The 18264-nt window shown below is 33.4% G+C and overlaps 2 protein-coding genes across 3 annotated transcripts; both read left to right on the forward strand.

The window, feature by feature from the left end:
• Window positions 1-3799: 3799 nt before the first annotated feature.
• On the forward strand, window positions 3800-5395 carry LOC146927341 (protein transport protein Sec61 subunit beta-like). Its single transcript, XM_085700642.1, has 2 exons — window positions 3800-3876; window positions 4917-5395. The coding sequence occupies exon 2, from the start codon at window positions 4920-4922 to the stop codon at window positions 5160-5162; it is 243 nt and encodes an 80-aa protein (XP_085556768.1). The 5' UTR covers window positions 3800-3876; window positions 4917-4919; the 3' UTR covers window positions 5163-5395.
• Window positions 5396-7840: 2445 nt separating this feature from the next.
• Window positions 7841-12153, forward strand: LOC146927342 (uncharacterized). Of its 2 annotated transcripts, XM_085700640.1 has the most exons (4): window positions 7841-7957; window positions 8339-8423; window positions 8695-9977; window positions 10604-12153. In XM_085700640.1, the coding sequence occupies exons 3-4, from the start codon at window positions 8809-8811 to the stop codon at window positions 12033-12035; spliced, it is 2601 nt and encodes an 866-aa protein (XP_085556766.1). In that variant the 5' UTR covers window positions 7841-7957; window positions 8339-8423; window positions 8695-8808; the 3' UTR covers window positions 12036-12153. The 2 variants fall into 2 exon arrangements, with proteins under 2 accessions (XP_085556766.1, XP_085556767.1); XM_085700641.1 differs by lacking the exon at window positions 8339-8423.
• Window positions 12154-18264: the final 6111 nt, after the last annotated feature.

The raw sequence follows: 18264 nt of genomic DNA on the forward strand, positions 1-18264 counted from the left end.
TTCGTAAACAACCGCTGGTTTACAAATGGTAACTTGCAAGATCAACCAGTAAATCTTAGGACATATTGTGTTTGTTCTTGTTGTTAGAAATTCTGTGTTTTTGGTGTCGAAAATATAAGAAATACAATAAAAACAATCGAATTCAATCCACTTGAACTCAATCGAACTTAACAAAGTAAAGTGCAAAAAACACTTAAAGAAAAAAGGGTAAATTGTATTGATTAAATAAAAGTTGGTACACAGATTCATACATTGCAACTTGTGACTCGTTTCTCGCTTCCATACGGATACTTTGAGTGTAAGTTTGTATGATGGAATTGTGACCCGTTTTTCCTATGAAAAACTACTATTTATACTAAGTCTAGAAATAACTACACTTCTTTGAAATTCAAACTACAACTGCCACAAGTCGACAGTTTTACTTATTTGAAAACAAACTTAAAATACAAACTGACTTAAAGAATAACTGTTGATAACCACCTTCGAAAACTGCTCTATCGAAGTCTTCTACCATCTTCGAACCCATATTTGCTTTCAATACAACACTCTGTTCGAATCTTCTTTAAATCTAGGTCAACTATACTTTGACCACATTTATTACAGCTAGTAAAATATATTGGCTAACAACATCCCTATCACTGAGAGGCTCATTGAGGAGGAGGAGTTAGATCATGATCGGGGCATAGAGCTGCTGCAGGATGAGCTGCTTTTTACAGAGGCGGATGCAAAGGCTAAGGTGAAAACACACTGTGGTCCTCATGTCAGTTACATTAAACTGAAGAGGTGTTACGACCGACTGTTAAATAGGTGTAATCAGCTGATGGAGCCTGCAAAAGAGGGGGAGGAGGTGGATCAGAGTGTTGTTAAGACCGCCTGCATTAAGGCATTTTTGTTGCTCTTCCTTGGCTACACCATTTTTGTCGGCAAAAACAACAGAAGCGTTAATCTGCTATGGCTGCTTGCGTTTCAAGATTTTGACAGGTTGGACGACAGCTTTTCTGGTATTTTGCACAAACACATCGTGAGTTAAGTCGCGCAAGTGTTTAACACATGTGTGACTTAACTCATGCGGCGTGAGTTAACTCATGCTGGGTTATACACATGTGTGACTTAACTCACGTTGGAGGTATTTTCGGAAGTGCGGTTGGGAGTGAGCAAAACGTGATGGGAGAAGAGCTTTTTTCAAGAAACGCTAGTGACCTAAACTGCAACAGCCAATATGAAAAGTATAAGCCAATTAAACTTTTAAAGGCCTCTGAAACAGAATAGTCCATCCAAAGATCTTTTAGAAGAATAGAGTCCATTTATTTTGCATTCATGGCATTGAGCTTAGGCTCCCCGAAAAAAATATTTTCATCTTCGGTTGAGTTCCTAAATTTTTGTTATTTGAAATTTATTGTTTAAGCCTCCCAATTTGTTCATGGGCCCAGTCCAAGGTGACCACCTCATCACGGATCATGGTGTAGTACATGATCAGGCCTTATGGACCATCTCAGGAAGTGTCGTGTCTGAAACCTGACATGCAGCACATTGTTATACCTTTTGCATCGTCTTGGGAACTGCCTCGTTCCTACATCAGGAACTTGCCAAGCATTAACGTGCTCCATCGTCGTAAGTGTCGCCAAACTATCATATAATTCATGAGATGTTACTACTAACAGAGAGCTCATTTAGATTGGATAGTCTCCCATACCTATCTCATAATAAGTTATCCTAAACATATCAGATTACATCCATAACAAACTTAACAAAATTGTAGTAGCATATTTGGTAGCACATTGCCTTACTTTGACATCAGAATGACCTTTACAGGCGCACCCCACCCCACTTACACCCTTTTCTCACTAAAATTATTTAGTTTTGACAAACTAGAATTTGAATTAGTTAAAATAGAAATAAGTTTCGACAAATTCAAAACTTGAGGTTTACTAGAATTTCAGCAAACTCAAACTTTGTACTTGCCAAAACATAATTTCAAAAGCAAAAAAATTAATAAATAAAAAAATTATTTCTAACAATCATTTTTTTAAAATTAAATCAAATTCTAAAAGAAATATTTACCATTAGAAATGTGTTTATTTTTATGTTAAAATATGTGCATGAGAAATAAGTGTGGTGGTATGAAGTAATTTTTTATATTAAATTAACTTATTTAATACATTTCAATCTTTTAAAGTCATTTATGAATAAATAATAATAAATTAAAAGATGAATAATACATCAAAATAATTTCTTATATTTTTTATGCCTAAAAAATATGTTACAACCACGTCTCATACAAAATTTGTGTCAACATAAGTTAATGCAAAATAACATGGCCTAAATGGGGTAATTTATGTTTGAAAAAAGAAAATGGTGGTCTGGGGGTTAGGAAGTTTAGGGAGTTTAACTTAGCCCTTTTAGGTAAATGATATTGGAGGATGTTGGAAGAGAGTGATAGTATATGGTATCTGGTTGTAGGTGCTCGGTATGGGGAGGAAGGTGGGCGGACATGTGTTTGGGGAGGAAGGGGTTCCGTGTGGTGGCAGAAAGTGAATAAGGTTAGAGAAGGTGTTGGTTTGGTTGATAAGAATTGGTCGTTAACAACATTGTTGAACAAGTTGGTGACAGTGGTAGAGATGTTTTCTTTAGGTTGGGGTGTGCATGGTGAGGTGAGGAAGTGGAGGAGGAGGTTGTTTGCGTTGGAGGAGGAGTTGTTGGGGGAATGTGTGGAGCGTTTATCTTCAGTCGTTTTGCAAGATGAGGTGGAGGGTCGCTGGTTTTGGAAATGAGAAATGCTAGGAACACTCTCTTTCTAACACTCTCTCTAACACCCATTTTCCTATTGGGTGAAACACATGTGGGTCTCACCATTTTATGTGGGATCCATTTCCAAAGTGTGGTACCCACATGTGTTTCATCCAATAGGAGAGTGAGTGTTAGAGAAAGTGTTAGAAAGAGAGTGTTCCTAGCATTTCTCTTTGGAAATTACATGCATCTCAACGTTACACGGTTAACAGTGCTTATGAAGACTATACCGAAGGGGAAGACAATATTATTTCGTCAAATACTCATGTTTTGTGGCTAAAAGAAGTTCCCTTCAAAATTAATATTTTTGCTTTGCAGTTTTATTTATCCGCATCCCAACAAAATATAATTTTGTTTTGCGTTTTATTATAGATATAAATGATCAAGGTTGTTTGGCAGGTTGTGGCTCCATCGAAGATAGGGACCATTTCGTTAAATATGACTTTTATAGTAGAATTTGGCCTCTTGTTGCATCCTGGTTAGGTTTCTCAACAGCGACTCATGAATTTTTACATGATCATTTGGTGCAGTTTGGTGGGCTTGGGGCTATTCAAAAAATGTTTGGTTTACTCTCAACATTATCTAGCTTTCTGTGGTTTAGACTATTTGGAAGGAGAGAAATGGATGTTTTTTTCCAGCATAAAGAAGATCATTTACTTTCTTTGTGTGAAAAGGTTAAGCTTCAATCATTTCGGTGGTTGAAATCAAGATTTATTACTTTCGATTTTGATTATCTTTTTTGGAGGTTTAACCTCATTTCTTGTCTAATTGTTGTAAATGAGTAATTTTTGAAGTGTGAAGAGCAATTTTCTAATATATATTTTTAGAAAGCCCAAATAATTTTAAGCCCATTTACAAAAATCCAACTTTCCTCACATGGACCAATAACACGCACATTCTGAACACGTGGCAAATCGCTATTCGTTACTTTCGCGTGTACTAACATCACAAATACAAGTCAAATTTCATTTTTCTTATTTAAATTCTTGTATAAAAATGTTAGTAAACGATTAAACGCAACGCATTCGTTTTAAAACTTCATCATTCACCAACTCCTACAAATCTCAGTAACCAGAATTTCTCATTCAGGTACATTTTTCAATTTTCTGAATTTTGTTTAATGGAATTAAGAAATTTCATTTGTTTGTGTATTTCGAATTCCATGCAATTAAGGTTTTTAGATCTTCAATTTTGCTTGTAATTATCTAATTTTTAATCGGATCCAAGTTTATGAAATTTTGATGAACTTAATAATTTGAATGTCAATTTTGACGTGCCCCTGTCGCAGTCGCGGTTTAAGATCAAAACTGTCATAATACTTCTCGGATTAGGCGTGTCCCTTTGTCAGATACTTATCATTGTGTTCACCAACACCGTGAACACGACGAGTACACGACACAGCTGACGCATCTGATTATATTGAATTATGTTATTTTCTCAAATTATTATCGATATTGACATGTCTGCATCTGGTGTCGTTGTCTAAGTTTGTGCCAAAACACTAGATATGAATTGTTGCTTGTGTGATTGTGTCAACTTTTTTCGTTTGAATTACATTGTATTTTCCTGTTTTCAAATTGCTATGAGAAGCTGAAATTGTTTATTTGTTGAATGAATTGGATTTTGACAAGGTATTGCATTTGCTGCATGTGGGTGTTAAAGTCATTTTGAATGCAATTCTCAAGAATACTAGAAATGCTTGTGGATAAGAAATATATTATAAGAATCTTATTGATTTCCTTAAAGTGTGCTCGCGGCATTTCTTAATATTGTTGAGAATCATGGTCGAATATGTCGTTTTTTTTTTTTTTTTAATGGTGGTCGAATGTCTTTAATTGTTGGTTGGATAGATATATGGTATATGATTGAACAATATGTCGTCGTTTGATCCATGTGGCCAACTTTACTTACTGGGATAAGACTTGGTTGTGGTTGTTGTATAAATCTTGATCTTATTATAGTTACGAGTTTCCTTTAAACATTATATTCTCGAATCAGTTACAATCAGTTGTGTATAAATGTATGTAAACGATAAACAATGACTTATTTTAATTGAGAAACTTTTGTAGATTGGAAGTTAATTTGAATTGGGTTTTGTGGTATTAAAAGTGTATGAATTTGCATTTCAGAAAATGGCTTTAGGTGGAGGAGCTCCCCAAAGAGGAAGTGCTGCAGCTACTGCAAGCATGAGGAGAAGGAAAACACCAGGTGGTGGCGCCTCTGGAGGAGCAGCTGGAACTATGCTTCAATTTTACACCGATGACGCACCTGGACTCAAAATCTCACCTAATGTTGTTCTTGTAATGAGCATTGGCTTTATAGCTTTTGTTGCCGTCCTTCATGTCGTGGGAAAGCTGTACTTGAGGGAGGCTTAAGGGATGCAAGGCAAGAAGTTGGGTTCATTTTTTGGACTTTTTAGTATACATTGACTCTGTTAATGAATTTAGATTTCTGTTGCTAGATCCACCAATCCCTTTGATATTGTTTTTGTTTTTGTTCTTTCGGCACAATCTGTTATTACTTTTAAGTTTAACAAGGGATTGATATTAGCTTTGTTTATCGATTGTTCGTAGAAGTAAAAGTGGTATAAGATGAAACATTTCTGTTACACCTATGTTTCTGCTCTTGTTGAAACATTTATGTTAGTTTCTTTGTCAGTACTTAGTAATAGGTTGAAAGTGAAAAACAGAAATCTTGGCCGTTGCTAACCATATATGACAACCTGATATGTCGTTATACTTTATACACAGGAGATTAATGCACACTACTACATGGAAATCATGAGATAAATTTTACTGCTAATGCGAATAAAATGTGTTTAGTAACTTATCTTGATGTAGCTTTTAAATAAGAGGGGAATGGATTCTTAATGTAGCTTTTAAATAAGAGGGGAATGGATTTTCACCTTGTTCTCGCTACTGAAAAACCCTCCGTAATTTAACAATAATTTAACAAGTGCACGTCTAGATCGGACAAGTTGTTCAGCCGTATGTACATCTAACTGAGAATGTGATGATTTTTACACATCAATACAGTTGGTGAGGCGTTGAGTTTTAACCTGTTCAGTAATACAGCTATAGTTTTTTTCTTTTCTTTTTTTTTTTTACTAAAGCTAGAGTTTAACACAAAAAAAAAACAGCAGAGTTAAATTTTAACACAAAAAAAAAACAGCAGAGTTAAATATCAGATTTCATGAGCATCACTATTCAAACACCATTCAAACTCTCAAGTCTATTCTCCTAGCTACTCCCACTAGATCATGAGCATCACTATTCAAATGACACTTTAGCCCTCTGCTGTCTTGAATGATTGTTTCAATAGCAACCAATACATCTTTTTGATTTTTTGTGAAGTTCACCACAGCAGTTGCATGAGTTTCAATGGTTGCACTCTACAATTGTTGCTCCTGTTTGAAGTGTCTCACTGCTGTGCCACAACAAGGTTAAGATCTACTGCAATGTTCTCCTTTCTGCATGATGCAAAAACAGCTTAATTAACACGGTTTCTAGTTATCATACCGTAACCCCTATCCATCTGAAAGCACCAGACAGCCACATTTATTTTTGACCATAGAGCTGCATAGGGTGCCCTTGCTGCCTTTCTCGTCGGTGATTTAACATTGGTTTCGTACGTGACAAAGGCGCATTACACCAGGTGCAATAATCCATAACGAGGGGTGAAGTACAAATTCTTAAACTGAATTTGAAGTACACTTGTACTCACTGCAACACCAGAACATAGGTTAAATATAAACAAAAACACTAGCATACTAAACCAAACCTATACTAATATAGCAGGCAGATATAGCTCTCATTGCTTGATACTTCACTGTTAAGTTCAAACCCATTAATAATACCATCATGTGCCTATGGTAGCGCGAGTACGATTACAAGACAGTAGAGCCGAACTCGGCTGCAATATCACTGTTGAGCTCCCTCTGTTTTTCATCAGTTGAGAGTCACACCTTAATAGATTACACTGCCGGAATGGTAACCTGGGGGCATAACTTTCCCCACCCCAAATTTCTCAAAAACTATACTTAATTTCAAAAGTGTACTTTAGGATAACATATTTTGTTTAGAAATGTATTTTTCAGACGGTACAAAATTTGTGTCACATAGTTGAATTCTTAGGCAATACATAACAGTTTAGGATTTGCATTCTAATGCTTAAAGAAAGTTGGGTTAATAGTGTTTTACCCCCTGTAATATAGGTCATTTTCGGTTTTCCCTCTGTAAAATATATTTTTTGAATTTCATCCTTGAAATTTAAAGATTTTTTGGTTTTGGACCTTCATGGAAAATTTCACCCCCTGTAATTTGAGCAAATTTAGGTTTATCCCCTTGTAATTTGAGAAAATTTCGGTTTACCCCCCCTGTTAATTTGAGCAAATTTCAGTTTACCCCCCTTGCCATATCTTCGATTTTGTACTGTCAAAATTCATGAAGGTTCAAAACCAAAAATCTTCAAATTACAAGGACGAAATCCAAAAATATTATTTTAAAGGGGGTAAAACACTATTAACCCAAGAAAGTTTGATTCCCAGTATACCACTGCTGCACTTTCAACAGTATAGAATTCCTATTGCTAAACCCAAAATAAGCATCACAGTACTTGCACCTTTAGAGAAAGAAAGATGAGATAAAAAGAAAGAGGAGGATGATGATGATAGACAAATAAGAGACAAATGGTATGTTTATGTCTACAAATGGTATGTTTATGTCTACACAATAAAATTATTTATTTATTTATCAGTTAAGGCATTAAGATGAAAAAAATAAAGACAATGATACATTCTTTGTTTAATAATATACATAGAAAGGAAAAGAAAGAGTTTGAATATCATCATCACACTGAAAAACTGTCTAAAAGAAAAAGATGGGTTCAACACTATACCATATGCCACCTCATGCACATCATAGCATTTCCCATCATAGGCCATAACCAAAGCATAAATGTAAAATGCTTCAATCATCACCCGCACTCTCTCTCTCTCTCTCTCTCTCTCTCTCTCTCTCCACCTTTAAATTCCTCACTTTACTCTCTTTGTCACAACCAGAAGAAGAAGAAGAAAACAAATAGGTAGAAGAAATAGAAGTACAAGACTTATGGAACCATATCACTAAAAAACTCAAGCCATGAACAATACTACTATTTTGATTCATATGATGTAAGCTTTCATTTTGTTACACATTTTCTTATATAATTTTATTACATCTTCCATCATAAATCACATTCACAAACTTATTATTCAATTTACTTCTAACTTCTAATACATTGTCTCATCTAAACTTAAAATTGCAAAACTTCAGATTCTCTTTGTGAGTGCAATGAATTTCATTCTTGCTTTGAAATTCTGAACTTTATAAAGTTAAAAGTGAGTTCAATCAAGTTGTTTCACTTTGTTTACTTTTTTTATCCTCACATGGTTGTTGCCTGTCTAATCTATTCATCCATTCCTTTGTTTGTTTTTTACTACACTTTTTGGTCATATATTATCCATTTAAGAATAATTTGTTAATTCTAATGCCATTTTGTGTCCTTTCTGCAGCCACTGTTCCTAAACTAGTACTACGTCACGTAGTTTTCAATCTCAACCGTTGAAAAAGATCGTTTGAAACTGATTTTGTTATTTGGTAATCTTCGATCTCAAAATTAACAGTCAATATTGTTTATCGCATATAAATGTGTGTTTTTTCTACGCAATGTCGCCGTAGTTAAGACTACGTTAACCACATTTGGACTAATCGTCCACAATATTAAAAAGATCACAACGCAACTGTGGCGCAACTGCAAGCATGGTTGTACCACCTTTTTGTCTCCTCCCCCACCTCTCTCATTATTTTTTCTTGCACTTAAAACTTTCTCATATTTGTATCTAACAAAAGTTTGTTGTTGATGTTGTAGTTTGGTTTATTGGACCTACCAACCATTTTCTATCAAGTCCAAGAAAATGGAAATAGCAATGTTCATGAAAGCCTCTTCTAAACACTTCTCTACATTCTACACATCAGTCTAACAATGCAAGATCAATTCATCATCCTATCATTGTTCCTTGTTCTTTTTGGTTCACACCAAGTGATCTCACAAAACCAACCTTTCAATGAAGATATGCTGGGGTTGATTGTGTTCAAAGCAGGTCTAGAAGATCCGAAAAACAAACTTTCTTCTTGGAATGAAGATGATTATAGTCCTTGCAATTGGGAAGGTGTCAAATGTGATCCTTCAACAAATAGGGTATCTTCTCTTGTTCTTGATGGATTCTCTCTTTCAGGACATATCGGTAAAAGCCTTATGAGATTGCAGTTCCTTCAAATTCTTTCACTTTCTCGGAACAACTTCACGGGGAGAATAAACCATGATCTTCTTATTACACTTTGGAATCTAAAAGTTGTTGATTTGAGTGAAAACAATCTCTTTGGAACAATTCCGGATGAACTTTTTAAACAATGTTGGTCTCTTAGAGTTTTATCGTTCGCGAAAAACAATCTCACGGGTACGATTCCTGACTCTTTGAGTTCATGCTACTCGTTAGCAAGTTTGAACTTTTCGTCTAATCAACTGAAAGGTGAATTACATTATGGAATGTGGTTTTTGAAGGAACTTCAATCGCTTGATCTCTCGAATAACTTTCTTGAAGGAGAGATTCCGGAAGGAATTCAAAACCTATATGATTTGAGAGAGTTAAGGCTAGGGAGGAATTTTTTCAAAGGTAAGATTCCGGAGAGCATAGGAAACTGTTTGCTTTTGAAGTTGATCGATTTCAGTGATAATCTTCTTACTGGTATAATTCCAGAGTCGATACAAAGACTCGCCTCATGCACATTACTAAGTTTGCAAGGGAATTATTTCAATGGGAGCATTCCACATTGGATTGGTGAATTGAACAATTTAGAGATATTGAAACTTTCTTCTAATAGATTTTCTGGTCAAATCCCATTTGGCATTGGTGGTCTTAGAAGTTTGCAAGTTTTGAATTTATCTACAAACAATATTTCTGGTTCTATTCCAGTGAGTATAAGAGAGCTTAAATCTTTGTATGTTCTTGATCTAAGTGATAACAAGCTTAATGGAAGCATTCCTTATGAAATAAAAGGAGCAATTTCACTTGGTGAATTGAGGCTGCAAAAGAATTTCTTAGGTGGAAGAATTCCAGTCCAAATTGCAAAATGTTCAGCATTAACATCTTTGTAAGTTCTTTTTCATAGTTTACATCATTCATGCTCTATTCTTTGTAACTTAGGCCTTTCTTGGATAAAAAGTTTAATGAAGTTCTTATTAGCATAAGCGCATATCGTATAAATGCTTATGTATAAGCTATTCCTATAATAAAAGATAAAATAAAGTCAAACTATTTTCATATAAGTTACAATATAAGATGCTTTCATAAGCTGTCCTGGAAAGCGTTTGGAAAAAGGCTGAAAATATCTTATAGACATATCATAAGCTATTTCTATAAGCTCTCTCAGATAATCTCACATGTGCTTATGTCAGTAGACTAGCTTATAGAAACAATTTATTTTCTTAAGCTCTCCTAGACAGTCTCGAGAGTGCTTATGCCATTAGATTTGAGAGCTTATGGAAAAATGCCGAAAACATTTTGTGGATATGGTCTAAGCTATTTCCATAAGCTCTCCAAGATAGTCTTACAAGTGTTTATGCTTGTAGATAAGCTCAAATAAGTCAATTCAAATACAATAGAAAAACCTTAAATTATTTCATTATTAAGGTGAAAATTTGAATCTTTAGTTTAAGAATGTATCACTGTTTCTAACTTATTTATCTTTTTGTTTGCAAATTTCATGGAATGGAGCAGGAATCTTGCACACAACAAGCTTATTGGTTCAATCCCTACATCAATTGCAGACCTAACAAATCTTCAATATGCAGATTTATCATACAATAAACTCTCTGGAACATTACCTAAAAACCTCACAAATCTTGCACATCTTTTCTCATTCAATGTTTCCTATAACAATCTTAAAGGTGAACTACCAATTGGTGGATTCTTCAATACAATCACTCCTTCATTTGTTCGCGGCAATCCTTTATTATGTGGTTCTGTTGTTAATCACTCATGTGATCAATCTTATCATCCAAAACCTATTGTTTTAAACCCTAATTCAGATTACAACAATTCAAGATCTTCCTTGAAAAACCATCATCATAAGATAATGCTTAGTGTTTCGGTCTTTATTGCTATCGGTGCAGCAATTTCTATTGTTGTCGGTATTGTTGCTGTTACTGTTTTAAATATTCATGTTAGGTCTTCAATTTCACATTCTGGTGGTGAGGAATTTAGTTTTTCGCCTGAAAAAGATCCGAAATGCGGACAACTTGTGATGTTTAATGGTGATGTTATTGAGTTTGCGGACGAGGCAAATGATCTTCTTAAAGAAGGTAATGAAATCGGCCGCGGTGGATTTGGAATTGTTTATTGTGTTGTCCTTCGAGATCGGAATTCTGTTGCAATTAAGAAGCTTATAGGTTCAAGTTTGATGAAGTCACGAGATGATTTTGAGAGTGAAGTTCAAAAGCTTGGAAAAATTAGGCATCAAAATCTTGTGGCAATTGAAGGGTATTATTGGAATCCATCTTTTCAGCTTATTATTTATGAGTACTTTTCTAGAGGAAGTTTGCATAAGCTTCTACATGATAATCAAAGCAAAATTGTGTTTTCTTGGAGAGCAAGGTTCAAGGTTATTTTAGGAATTGCAAAAGGGTTGGCCTATTTACATGAAATGGACATAATCCATTATAATATGAAATCTACTAATGTTTTCATTGATGTTTCTGATGAACCAAAAATAGGAGATTTTGGTATGGTGAATCTTTTACCAATGCTAGACCATTGTGTTTTGAGCAGCAAAATTCAAAGTGCACTCGGATACACGGCTCCTGAGTTTGCTTGCCGCACAGTTAACATAACCGAAAAATGCGACATATATGGTTTTGGCATTTTGGTTCTAGAAATTGTGAGTGGAAAAAGACCTGTGGAATATATGGAGGATGATGTTATTGTTCTATGTGACATGGTGAGGAGTGAATTGGAGGATGGAAAAATTGAGCAATGCGTTGATGAGAAGCTCGTTGGTAAATTTTCGCTCGAGGAAGTGACTCCTGTGATAAAATTGGGACTGGTTTGTGCATCACAAGTACCGTCGAATCGTCCCGATATGGCTGAGGTTGTTAACATATTAGAGATGATTCAATGCTCTTCAGAAGGACAACAAGAAGAAATAAAATAAATTTGAAGTATAGAGATTGAATGTAACACACCATATATTTCAATAGTTGGTGAAGAAAAATACAGTTTGTTTGCTTTGAAGTTTTATATATACATGCAATGAATTAGTATTTAGTCAATTTTGTTGTTTGAGTATTGAGTTTTTATGACATGAAAGTTTCACTATAATTTTGTTCATTTCAAGTTGTAATATAGGATTTTACTTTACTAACTTGGAATCTAACACGTTGGTATTTTCGTCGGATTTGGATTCTTTGCGGCTGAAGATCAACATTTGCAGTTAAAAGATCTTAGCCGTTAGATAAATATCGGATGGTTGATATTCTAACTATCATATTGTATTTGAAATACGAACTTAGAACATGGATCGTTTGATCTTCATCTTATTGACGAGATCTAATACTGCAGAAATCGCAAGATTTGTAAGAAATTAAACAGACTTTAGAAGTTAAATTATACTTTTTTTTTACTTGTTTAATATGTATTATTAAATAGATATTACAAATAACTGTATGAACCATTCATTATAATAATTATGTGCAATGCCACTAAGGAATTATTTGGTTTTGTACAGTGACTTGAATACCAAGCTAAAAAGTAAAGTTAGTAAAAAAGCACTTAGCTTGCTTTATTGATACTCCAAGCTAAAACTATTACTTTTTCACATAAAAAAAAAAAACAAAGAAAAGAAAAAACCTCCCTTTAAAAACATAGTAATTCAATATTGAAGCTTGGTTATAAAGTAATAATTAAAAGTATTAAGATACACATACACACACACACTAAATTTTTGTACTAAATATTGTTGTGTAACCCAATTCTGCACTAACATCTAATGAAATAAATTCTTCCAACCATTTACAGAGATATTAATGTCATAAGATGATTTTGAATAATTTTTTTGTGATGCTCCCTATATTTTTTTGATACTCACTCCACAAGTTTTTGTACCTAGATTAAGAAGTCATTTAATTAATGTATATTTGTACAAAAAATTGTTTGCTTTTTCTTTAACACTTCTTGTGCAGGGTAAGTAAGGAAGGTTGTTTAATATAATTTTATTTTAGATTCTTAAAAAAAATTCATTAATTTTTATATAAATTTTTATACAAATAATCTAGTACAAAAATCTCATAAAAATAAGTCATCTTAACCAAGTGATTTAATTCAAGTGGTTAATGAGTTCCAATTAAAGACAAATTGTTCGATTAAATTCGATTTCAAATCTTGGTTGAAACAATTTTTTACCAAACTTTATTTATCTTCCAAACTTTATTAATTAATTATACTAATGGTACGGTTTGAAAATTGGAAAACAAAGGTAAATTATACCTTAAATTTCTAAAACATTCATGATTTTAAACAAAATAAGAATGCTTAAAACATTAAAGTCTTAAAATGGAGAGAGTATGCTTCTTCGACATCATCATGCTCGAGTCACATATCTATGGTGCACTAAAAGGTAATCATGGCCATGCTCCAACAATGTGCTCATTTCTGTTTGATTTGTCTAATTGAAAGACCACACACAGTATAATAATTAGATCTAATGCTTGATGTTGCTTATTGATTCAAATTCACGTTACCATATATTAGGATGAATAGATGAGGATGAATACAAAAATAAATGATGTAAAAGACACAAACGAATTATTAATATTGACAAAAAAAAAAAAAGTATAACTCCCATTAACCTACTTAGAATTTCCCACATTATATAGCACACTTGATGGATAAAATATTTTTTTAGAATATTTTTTTAGATGTGCCCAATTTTGTTTGTTTCAATATTTTAACGTTGCTACATGTTCAAGACTGAATTCGAGCACAAGACTTTTATTAAGGTAGAAGAGATCCGTGACATCTCATCTAAGCGTTCTTGGGTAAAAAAAAAAAACTCTATCATTATAATGAAGATCGATGATGATGATAATAATTACTTTTTAGAAAAGAAAAGTAATAGTAGTTGGTGGAAGAATGAAAAAATTAATATGAAGATTGATGAAGAAGTTTTAAGCTAATCAAATATGTGCAATAAAAGGGGCATTGATCCTACCCTAGCACTGTAACTTTTGGTTTACATGTGGAGACACAATGATACTCAAACCATAGCCTCAGTTAGGACTCACGATTGTACATTATCATAGACCAAAAAAAATTCAACGAAGTTACTTTTGCCCTTTTGGAGAGTCCCCTACATGTTGATTTTATTATGTTTTGAACTAGGCATAGTTTATACTTAAAATAAAATATTAAAAACAAAAATCAGATTTTGCTTCTTTTCAATTGAAACTTAGAAGTTTTCAATAATTTCTTAGGTATCCATGTGATGCCTAGTGCTTCTGCATAAGTGACATAAAGAAAAGAAAAATGATATGCATTTTTTATAGCTATTTTGGTATTGAGATAATTTTTTTTGGGTTAAATATGTTTTTAGTCCCTATAAATATACCAACTTTTCGTTTTAGTCCCTCTAAAATTTTCCTTCATTTTTTAGTCCCTATAAAATTTTCAATCACTACTTTTGGTCCCTATTTTTAAGTTAATTTTTGTATTTTTAAATGAAATGTGAAGAATGTAACGTCCGTCGTAATTATTTAATTATTTGATGAGTTTAGCATATATATATTATGTGATTTATATGTGTGATTTATATGATTTAAGAATTTAAGTAGTTTACATGATTTATAAATAAATTATGTGATTTTCAAGATTGATGTGAAGTATACGATTTTGTGAAGTTATTATGTTGGTGTGACTTATTTTATTATTAAATAAAATAAGATATGAAAATAAAATAAAAATATTAAGAAGTGGGGCTGTGATGTGAGATGAGTAATTTTAGTAGTGAGAAAAGAATAGAGGAGTGTTATAAATAAGAAGTTAGGTTGAGAAATAGTTTTAGACAGAACGTACGTTTTTGGAGAAAAAGGGAGAAAATTCAGAAAGAGGAGAAAGAGAGAGAGAGCTGCGATTTCTGCAATAACCAGGTAAGGGTGAGACTAACTTTCAATATTATTAAGGGTATAATTTTGTAGAATGAATTTAACATGATTAGGTTGAGATTTTGTGAGAATTGGGAATTTAGGTTTATGATCGATTTTGATGATTGAACCATGAAAAGATGTTAGAATGATGCAAAACTTGTGTACATGCCTTAGATATTACCTAGGGTGATAATTAGATGCTATTTGGATGAAAGAACCATGAGGATAGATGAAAAGTTGTGATTTTTAGGTTTCTGGCCGTACTGATATTCATCGCTTGCAACTGCGAGCAGTAACACTCGCAACTGCGAGCTACCCCAGACGCTCGCAACTGCGAGCAGGATCGCTCGCCATTGCGAGCTCTACCCAAACCCTTCACCATTGCGAGCAAGATTACTCGCCGTTGCGAGTTAAGCTGTTAGTTGCCCAATTTGTTCCCCATGTGATCCTTTCGCACGTGTAGTCATGAGTTGATCTTAGGAGTGAGAATGAAGGTTGTTTAGGATGTTTTCAGAAGTTCCAGAAGTCTGTTTAGGTGACTGAAATTATTAATGATGAAGCATGAGTAATATTATGATGTTTTATGATGTATATTTTGATGTAATTCATTCCTCCAATGATGTTAATACATTCAAGCACTGTTATATGTTGTAATCTTGCTGTTATTCGATGCTGTTGGCAGTAATGTTTTGAAGTTGCATGAGTCGGTCTAAGTTGTAAAGATTAAAGAAGTTGTCCATGTTTATGGAATTGTAAAAGATGTTCATGAAGTTGTCTAAGTTGTAGGAAGATTGAGTCCATTGCATACTCATTAAAGATGGGGGTTTGAGGCCCGGCAGCTTAATGCTCAAACGACGTTGGGGGCTTGAGGCCCGGCAGCTTTATGCTCACATGTTGAGGAGCCTAATTACGCTCATTTATGTTGGGGGCTTGATGCCCCGAATGGTACCACATGCATTTGCATATCAAGAAGTTTCACGATGATTTAAGTTGCTAAGGGTTGCATTGTCGAGTTGAGTCGCGTTGTCAAGTCGAGTTAAGTTGAATATGATGTTTGATTATGATTTTAACGATGATATTTAATGATGATATTTAACGATGATCTTTGATGATGATATTTGATTATGATTGATATGATGCTAAGTAATAAATGTTGATATGTTAGTTATGTTTATGTTGTTAAATGCATTTTGATGAATTATATGTTTAATTTATTGACTGTGAAATCTCACCCCTTCTGCTTGAAAATGTTGCCCTTCGTATGGGTAACTTGCAGGTAACAAAGACTAGAGGCGTACGTGAGTGGACTCCTCACATTGTGTCTAGGTGCTCTGATACGTAACGGGATGGGGGCTTGCTTTTACTTCTATTCCTTACGTGTCTTTATGAACTTTTTATGAATAAATGTTGAACTAAAACTATGAGATTTTTGATGAGGCCTGCGTGCCAAGACTTTTATTATGTTGAACTATTTTCCGCTGCGAAGTTTCAGCTTTTATGATGTTGAATTTTGAAGGATAATTATTATTATCTATTTTATGATTTTCAATAAGTAATGTGACATTCCGTTTATGATTTAAATACTCTGATTTTATATGAAATTTTTGTGCTGGGAAAACGGGGTGTTACAAAGAATATTGTATAAATAATTCCCCAAAAAAACTAGAATTTTTTAACAAAACATAAATTAAATATCAATTTTTAACCGTCAAAAATATAAAAATTCATATTAAATTCATGTTTTGTTAAAAAATTCTAATTTTTTTTTGTGAGAAATTCTTATAATATTATGAATTTTTCTGAAAAATTTTATTCAAAAATATGAATTCTACATATAAGTTTACTTTAACAGGGGGACCAAAAGTGAAGATGGGAAATTTTTTAGGGATTAAAAGTTGAAGAAATTTTTTAGAGGGACTAAAACAAAAAGTTGGTACATTTATAGGGACCAAAAACATATTTAACTTTTTTTTTCTTTCATTTTACAATATAAATAGAATTTGATGTAGTAGTGTGATTATGTTTTGAAATTTTTAGTTTGTATACCTTTTCGATAGAATACTTTTGAAGGCCAGACCGGCATGAGAGACCGATAATAATATAAGCAACGTCTCATTATTGGAGTAAATTGAGGTGGCAAAAAAGATAGCTTAAAATTAGAGTTATATTATTTGAATAACCTTTTTTTTCATGTGATTTCCTTTTATTCCAGTGATTAATGTGGGGGGAAAAACTATGTGTCTTAGTTATGGATTTTTTAACTGCTTTACTAGAGAGTTAAGTACAGTTGTTTTTTGTTTTCATCTAGTAGACTATGAAATGCATAAAAAGATAGATAAAAGCAAAATTGATAAAGATATAAAAAATAGTGAAAATAGTTTGGTTGATTGGATGTTTGTTATTACAATTTAGATAATGAGTATTTATAGGCAAAAATTATCCCTAATAGCCAAACAATGTGGCCTATACTGTCCAACTTTTGCTCCACTAATTTTATGGGTAGTGCATTAGTTTTGCTTTTTGAAAAGGTCATGGCGCACACGTTCGACTCTTAATTTTCTCCTTCAATACAAGATCTTTTGACAAGGTCCTTGGTGTGCAACCTTTCCATGAATGTGTTTCCTCTCTCATCATCCTTTACGGTTAACAGCGCTATAAACATGTAGTGTGGGTTTTTGGCATCATTGTCCAGTCCTATTGAGCTTTGACCCAATCTAAGATCCTCAAGATCCACGTACTTAGTCAGTAGACTTGATTAAGAATCAGTTTTTCACTCACTCGACTATCTTAACCCTCGCCTGTCCCTCCATTGGTTGGGAAGTTATTCGCCTAAATCTTAATCGTCTATTTGTTGATGTCAACTAACATGATAATTATTATTAGATGTATACAATTTTATATGTCCTTTTGGCCTAGGTCTAACCAAGGGTCAAGCAACCCATTTTGGCTAAACACATCAATCTCTTGATCTAAAGTTTTCAATAAAGTAAAGAAGAACATCCTCTTTGGTAGAAGACAAAAGAGGATGATAAGACCTTTCTAAGCCAACTTCTAAAAGATTTATAGAAAAGGGACAAAGTACAAAAGTGTACCAATAATACAATGAATTGATAACTTTCTTGTTAAAAGTTCTATATTAGAAGTGATATGGTTTGAACAAGTATTTGTAAGTGGAAGCAGTCATCATCTCATAAGTCCATTTTTTTGATTGTGTTAGATTCAACCATAAATTTTTAAGATGGT

Source organism: Medicago sativa, chromosome 4, assembly GCF_051527215.1.
Source record: "Medicago sativa cultivar Bolivia chromosome 4, Bolivia_mono, whole genome shotgun sequence".
Lineage (NCBI taxonomy): Eukaryota > Viridiplantae > Streptophyta > Magnoliopsida > Fabales > Fabaceae > Medicago > Medicago sativa.